The sequence below is a fragment of the Aegilops tauschii genome, chromosome 3 (genome assembly GCF_002575655.3).
Source record: "Aegilops tauschii subsp. strangulata cultivar AL8/78 chromosome 3, Aet v6.0, whole genome shotgun sequence".
NCBI lineage: Eukaryota > Viridiplantae > Streptophyta > Magnoliopsida > Poales > Poaceae > Aegilops > Aegilops tauschii.
Window position 1 is genome coordinate 575872944 of NC_053037.3, and position 7177 is coordinate 575880120.

At 48.8% G+C, this 7177-nt stretch overlaps 1 protein-coding gene across 1 annotated transcript; it reads right to left on the bottom strand.

Moving 5' to 3' along the window:
* Positions 1 to 3434: 3434 nt before the first annotated feature.
* LOC109751193 (CASP-like protein 5B3) lies at positions 3435 to 6758 on the bottom strand. The gene is made up of 3 exons (XM_020310084.4): positions 6444 to 6758; positions 4292 to 4424; positions 3435 to 3898 (listed from the first exon to the last, which is right to left on the bottom strand). Exons 1-3 carry the CDS (start codon positions 6572 to 6574, stop codon positions 3695 to 3697), a joined length of 468 nt encoding a protein of 155 aa, XP_020165673.1. The 5' UTR covers positions 6575 to 6758; the 3' UTR covers positions 3435 to 3694.
* Positions 6759 to 7177: the final 419 nt, after the last annotated feature.

A 7177-nucleotide genomic window follows, 5' to 3' on the forward strand; every position in this document is an offset into this window, starting at 1 on the left:
ATGGCCTCCAATGCATCTATGTTGAAATTAATCTTCTTCCTTCCTAATTTGAGCTTCCGATTGTTTTTTACCCCAGTAATGCCGCCGCCTTTTTTAGCCTCCTGCCATACCCTTTGCACTATCCTCCTAGGACAAATACAAGCTACTACAACAGCTTTAGAAACTCCATGCTTCAACCTTTTACTCGTACCATTACGGGCAATGATCTCAGCATATGTGTGACGCTTGTCATCGATACGGTACTGTCTTCTTGTCTCCTTGTTCGACAAAACATCTAGATGCATTGGAGAAATAATTAGACAAACAAAAAATATGGAATATTAGTGAAAGACAAATATGTTCTAAATGTGCTTACTCAAATCGATAGGTTGTCTTTGGGTTTGAACAGCCTCTTGACTAGGAGGGTATTCGTCGGCATGGGAAAAATTTGGGTTGTATCCAGTACCTCGGTAGCCAATGGTACCCTCATTTCCACCAATACCTTGTAGTAACAGAAAAGGAAGCATATTAACCATGAGATTTTAGTGGATAATGTACATGAAAATTACTGTCTATGATTACAAGGCCGAACCTGTTGTGTTCTCTCCGTTCATCATGTTGAGTTCTAGACCGAAGCCAGTTCCTTGGATCATGCACACGTGAGAAGAGAACACATATTACTACCAAAACAGAAGCATGATCTTGATTCAAGGGCAAACCAAAAAAATTGCATGATCTACGAGACTAGAGGGTTTAGGGTTTACCTTCTGTGCTTCCACCATGGGAGGATCCTTCTCTGCTCCGATTGCCACCGGCGCCGGTACTGAACGTGAAGCCCAGGGACTCGTTGCCGCCGCCGCCAAACGATATCCCGCCGCCACCGCCAAACGAGATCGCGCCGCTGCCATTGATGAGGTTAAACCCCACGAACGTAGAACTGCCAATCCCTCCGCTGCCTGTACCGGCCTCGCCGACGGAGGCACTCCAGTTCTAGGAACCGACCTCGTTAGGTGCGGGAGGGCGAGATGGGCGTGCGAGGCCGACGCGCCGTCGAGGCAAAGTAGTCGGAGGAGGAAGATGCTCGAAACCAGCCGTGTCGATGGAGAAGGAAGGAACACCCGCGCGTCCGGTGAGACCAAGAGGAGGAAGTCCTCCGGGCGGCGGTGCTCTGGGCTAGAAAGCGACCCTAGAAAGCCCACGGAGGCCAAGAGGAGGAGGCCGGCTATCTGCTGCACCTTGCCGCGGCGGCGCCATTGGAGAGAGGAGAGAAGATGAGCGCTGTCTGTTCGTGTCCCTCCTTCGCCGCAGCTACTTATAGAGCGGAACACCGGCGGGAACATCGGCGGGAGCTATTTCAACTCCGAAAATTTCGTTTTAGATTTGGCAGCGGAGATCGGTGGGAGATTTTGATCGCCAAAAAGGAAACTGCGCGGGGGAGAAAGGAAAGTGCGCGGGGAGAAAGGAAGGCGCGGGAGGAAGAAGGAAACTCGCTAAAATCTCGCTCTAAACCGTCTCCACCAATGCATGCGATCGGCTCCTTCTTTTACTGGACGGGGAGGTTACAAATCGTTGGTTTAGCGATTTTTTTTTGAAAAACAAATGGACTTTATTCAACGGAAATAACAGATACATCGTTTGTGAGGAATGGTACAATCTCAAACATAGGCTCCTCAAACCAATCAATGATAGAAGAAAATCTAGCCAACCTAGCAAGCTCGTGCGCAACCTTATTGGCTTCCCTATTACAATGTTCAAACCTAGAGGTAGGAAAATCACACGCCAAAAAATAGCAATCATCAAAGATTGCCGCCGCCGCTCCTGCTAACCGTCCGCCGTTATTCATCGTTTCAATAACCTCCAAATTATCAGAATTAATAACTAGGCATTGGTTTAGCGATTCATTAGGCGCATCTCCTTCAATTTCGCAGCTCCAGCGCCTCCTTATTTCCTGCCAATCACACCACACCTTGGGCCCAGAGATACGCGAGATACGCCCAACAAACTGTGATGGAGGGAGTAATTAACCCGTATGTCTAGCATTACTCGCTCCAGCTAGAACCAACGCATGGAGAAGAAGTCGCTATCTTAGAAGCCTTGTGTACATCAATTCCAGAGCCGAACCATCTCATGAACAAAAACTTCACCACCTTCACAACTACAACGGAGGAAACACCGTTGCGACAGAGAGAGGACACAAATCACCAGAGAACAATCTGTGGCATCAGGGAGACACCCAAGGGGAGAAAAAGAGGCCACTGCCTTGTCTCTACCACAAAAAGATTGCCATCCACATCACTGGGTGCCCTCATCAACACCATCGCAAAGAGTTGGAACAAGAATACTATTACCGAGACACCAACATGAAGACATGTGAAACGTTCACCCCGATTCGTAGGACCCGAGGAAGCATAGACGCTGCCTCCCAAATCAACCTCCATTAACCAAAAGAGTCACTGCTTCGATGAGAGATCATGAGAAAACTTGTTTGACACCGACCGAAGCCACCGCCCGAGCTGAAGCCATGGACCAACTAAGCCCCCTAGAACACTGAACTCACAATAAAACAAGTTCCTGGGTTTCCCCTCCCTCCTGCCACCACTGGAGCAGCCAACGAAGGTGGGGGAATCCCGATGATACTGGAATCTGAGATGCCTGCTTCCTCCTTGTTGGATCTAATGTAACGGCTAGGGTTTCACGGGAAGAGGCTATTATATATGATCCTTAATTCTTAGTTGATGAACACAAGGGGCAGTGGCAACCACGGCAACACCTTTGTTGGGATGAAAGGTCCAATGAATCAAACACCTTTTCTTGAGAAACAAGTAGGGTAACAATGAATCAAAAACTAATAGCATGAAAGGTCCAACAAAGACCAACTTAATTCTTTAGGGCCTCAATTTTTTTGACCAAGCTCTCCTTGCTAGGCAAGCTTGGCGACTCATAGTATTCCACAACAGTCTGTGTGCGAGGGTTATGAAGGCTACATATTACACCGGGGTTGACCTGCTAGACAAGACATGTCCGAGGGTTACGAAGGCTAAATATTACCCTGTGGTTGATCTGCCAGACACAACATTTATTTGAAATGCATCTTGGCATCATGCATGGTTTGGAGTTTCTCAAGAAAGGATGTTTATGGCGTATTTGTGACAGCCTGTCCGCATGTTCGTGTATGGAGGGACAATTGGACCCCGAGTGGAAATCTAAAAGTTAACATAAAACCGACAAAATCTCGTATTCGATGGGTGGAAGACTTAATAAACCATGACACCCATACTTGGAAGGAGGACAAGGTCAAGCAATTTTTCATGCCTCAAGACGCAGAAGATATCCTTGGTATTCTAGTTCCTAAATATGATGAGAAGGACAACATATGTACATTGATTGGCAATAAAAGGATGACTTGTTCACTGTGCAAAGCGCGTACAAATTAGCTATGGATGCAAAGCCACACGTAGAGATAGAAAATTCCATTGCACAATAACCAGATTTCAAGTACCTTCGATGGCCACTTATCTCCATATATTACTCTTCATATTAATGATCCCACATAATCTAAACAGTAACTGTTCCACCTCAAGGCGTTCATAACCAACTCCTAGGATAAAGATGAGCTACTATCAAACAGACAATCCATCTATCTAACAAGTGGTGAAGGATGCACGCCCATTGACAATTAGCATAATGCCACACCGATTATGAGCATGTGAGATCACTAGAAGAATGAGACCAGTAGCCAAAACCCAGAGAAAGATGATGCAGCTTGCAACAACCATGTCATGAACGCCAGGGTGACTGAAAGAGCGAACTGCCGGCAGGCCAGCCGCGAGTATGCCCCACAGAGGTTCACATCCCACATGAAGAAAATTGTCAGGCTCGCGGAGGCACAGGCTCCTGAGAACATGAGAGTCGCCAAGGCCTGCAATGCATTCACAATTGATGTGGTCACTCAGATAGGTCTTTGCTAGCTCAAGATGCCAATAACTGCTTGGTATTTTGACTGTTCTAACAGAAAAAATAAGCTTTGATAAACTATACCGTTGGTTAACCAAAAGTCACGCAAAACATATACAATTTCTTTCTCAAAGTCGGCTAAGTTCGATCGAGCGCATGTGCCAACATTTAGCCGACCTTATTCTCTTAGAGGGAGGCAGAACAAGAACTTAGCCAATAGAGAAGCATGAGTTGCACTTATCCTGATTTTTTTATAGTAAGAACTAATGATAATAAATCTGGGCTGCTCCAGTGCATGCCTTCAGTTAATTCAGACGTAGCTGCATGGATAATAGAGGAGAGAAATTGAACGACTTACCCAGTCAATGACAACAAAGAACAATAGATCATGTGGGGTGTGAAGATCCTTTTTATTCCTGAGAGCAAAGATATCCTTACAAGCAAGGTACAAACTCCACACAAGCTGCAGGGTCAACACTGTATCCATGTAGCTGAAATGAAGAGAGACAGGTCAATTACCAGTCAATTTGAGGGACAGGTCAATTACCAGTCAATTTTCAGCAACCACCTTATCTAATCATAAACCTTTCATAGGGATTATGGCCAATACCAGGTATATAAGCAGTGATTTCAAATCCAGAGGTTAACTGTACTCTGGCAACTTTACGTAAGGCAGAGTCTCAACAAAAACATGCATGTGCCCAAACTTGTTGCAGAGAAGTTGGGTTGAGTGACTTATATTATTTATATACAGGGGATATTAATAAACTATCAAAAACCTTTTGGAATACTCAGCTTGAATACTAGACGGTAACAAGAGATTTGGACACTGCTGACAATCCGGATTCCCAATACCACTAGAAATTTAAAATGTTTCACAGAAAACATTAATGGAGGATAACAGAACACTCCAGTTCTTTTTTCTTTTTTTGGAAAAGGAGGATGCACCTAAACTCGCAAGATTATCGACAACTGAACATACACATATGTATGATGTCGAGCTTTTCGCGAATACGCAAATCTTGCGTATCATTCATTGATAGGTAGAAGAGAAATTACATAGACATACAAAAGGAAAAGAAGAAACACCACACAAGGTGTGGGAAAGACACAAGAAGGGATACAACACAGCATAGACTCTCCTAGCTCGAACTCCAGCCTGCGGCAAAGAGACGAGATACAAAGGTATCTGGGCCGCGTCGCGACCAACGCCTGGCACCATCACCGCACGGCCACGCCTCCAGGACGAACCAAATCAACGTACCTCCCACCTAAGTGCCTAGAGGATCAGCAAGTGGGGTGCAGGATCTGGCCGAACTAGGAGGAGAAGCCACCGCCTGGCACCATCACCGCACGGCCACGCCTCCAGGACGAACCAAATCAACGTACCTCCCACCTAAGTGCCTAGAGGATCAGCAAGTGGGGTGCAGGATCTGGCCGAACTAGGAGGAGAAGCCACGGAGAGAGCGTCATCGAGGCCGTACATAGCGCCCCGGATGCCCACGCCAAGAGGAGCAGCCCGGACCAGCAAAGCGTCCGAAGTCTTCAAACCCAACACACGAGCAACAAGACAGTGCCTTCATGAAGGATACAACGCCGAGCCGCCGTCGCTATCTGATCTAGCCAAGTAGATCTAGGGTTTCCTCCGATACTCGCGTAGGGGCGCAGAGAAGAGGCCATGGTGGCACCTCCAAGAAGGAAACGACACCCGCAGGTGTCGCTGCCACCAGCATCGGCAAGCCGAGCAAGGCTTTCGCCCGGCCAAATTCCGCACAATCCCAAAGGTTGATGGATCAAGATTCAGAGACAAGGAAACCAAAGCAGGCCGAGACCACAACCACCGGAAGGAGAGCCGCGCCAATCACCGGGAAGATGACATTGGGCACTGCTGGACACACCACCACACACAGCCACCACGGGGCTCGATCCACCGCTCACGGCACACCACAACCAGCACAAGGGAGATGCATGGCTGGGAGCCTAGGACGAGGCTCCGCCGCCGGGAAGACGCCGGGCAACCGGAGGCCAGGGGGAATCAGCCCCACCCCGGCCAGCCAGAGAGGAGGCACGGCCGGGACAAGGTCCTGCCGCCGGGAGGACGCCGGACAGCCAAGGATAGGGGGGTAGGGTGGCCGGGCGAGGTGGTGCGTAGGGGAGGGCGGGGGAGGTGGGACGCGCCGCGCCAGGGCACCGCTGGTGACGGCGGGGAGTATGATGTCGAGCTTGTTGTCCTGTAAACAGGCATGAACTCTGTAATGGAACCGTCTTAGCTAGAACTCCAATAAGGAAATCACCTAATGAAGTATCGATTTCCTTTGTTCCTGTGAGGCAATATATTGATTTATGTTACTATTTTTGTTCGATTTGACTGTTCATACGGGTACCATGAAGCTACAACTTTCTGCTTGCTACTAGAGTGGTGCTCATGAATTTGCAAGAAACTACACAAAGGGGAAGAAAGAAGTAGCATTTGCGGGCGAATGAAATTAGCAGTAGGGGGGCGGAAGTACGCGTAGGCGCTGTAGTTGGAGTAGCCGAAGCCGGAGTCCAACGCGAAGGTGGACGCGGCGGCGAAGGCGCACTGCGACAGCCGCAGCGCCACGCCGCTCCATGTTCCCGGGCTCCCCACTACGCGCTTCATCCCCTGCCTGCCTCTGCTCTGCTTGCTGCGGAGAGGTGAGGCGGAGAAGCCGATGGAGTCCTTCCTGGCGTGGATCTGTGGCAGTTGCTGTGTGCGCTTAGCTCGTGTGGAATGGGATGAGAAAGGTGATGGCTATGAGCAGGAGCCGGAGAGGTGGGGTGAGACGAGACGGGAAATGCGATGGGGGAGGTGGCGCTTGGCCTGTGTGAGACGAGATGGTGGTGGGGCACCTCTGCCTGCCTGCCTAGTGGTTTTTGAGTTGCAGAGTGAAATGCAAATGGAACGCAAGTGATGACTGAGCATCCACCATGTGGTGTTGGGTACCTCCGGTAGCACATGGAAATTTCGTGGTAGGTTCCTTCCTTGGCCACGTCATTTGAGTTTACATGCATTTCTGTGCACGCGGTTTCTCACCTATTCACCTTTACTCTTGATCCCAGCCTACACTCTTGCTTTTTGTTACTACTCTAAAATCGGGCTCCTTGAACCCTTCCCAAAACGTCTGGGTGGACAGCTCAATCATTGCCCATTCACAAATTCACCACCCAACCAGCTCTCTAATATCCGACGTGAACGTCGGGGTTGACACCTAACCCATGCATG

What these genes read in the sequence shown, in the direction of transcription:
- LOC109751193 (XM_020310084.4), bottom strand. Translation starts at nt 6,574, where the DNA reads ATGAAGCGCGTAGTGGGGAGCCCGGGAACATGGAGCGGCGTGGCGCTG. An exon ending in TCCAACTACAGCGCCTACGC is followed by an intron (nt 4,425 to 6,443) that starts GTACTTCCGCCC and finishes TCTTCATTTCAG; the next exon opens with CTACATGGATACAGTGTTGA. An exon ending in TCTTTGTTGTCATTGACTGG is followed by an intron (nt 3,899 to 4,291) that starts GTAAGTCGTTCA and finishes AATGCATTGCAG; the next exon opens with GCCTTGGCGACTCTCATGTT.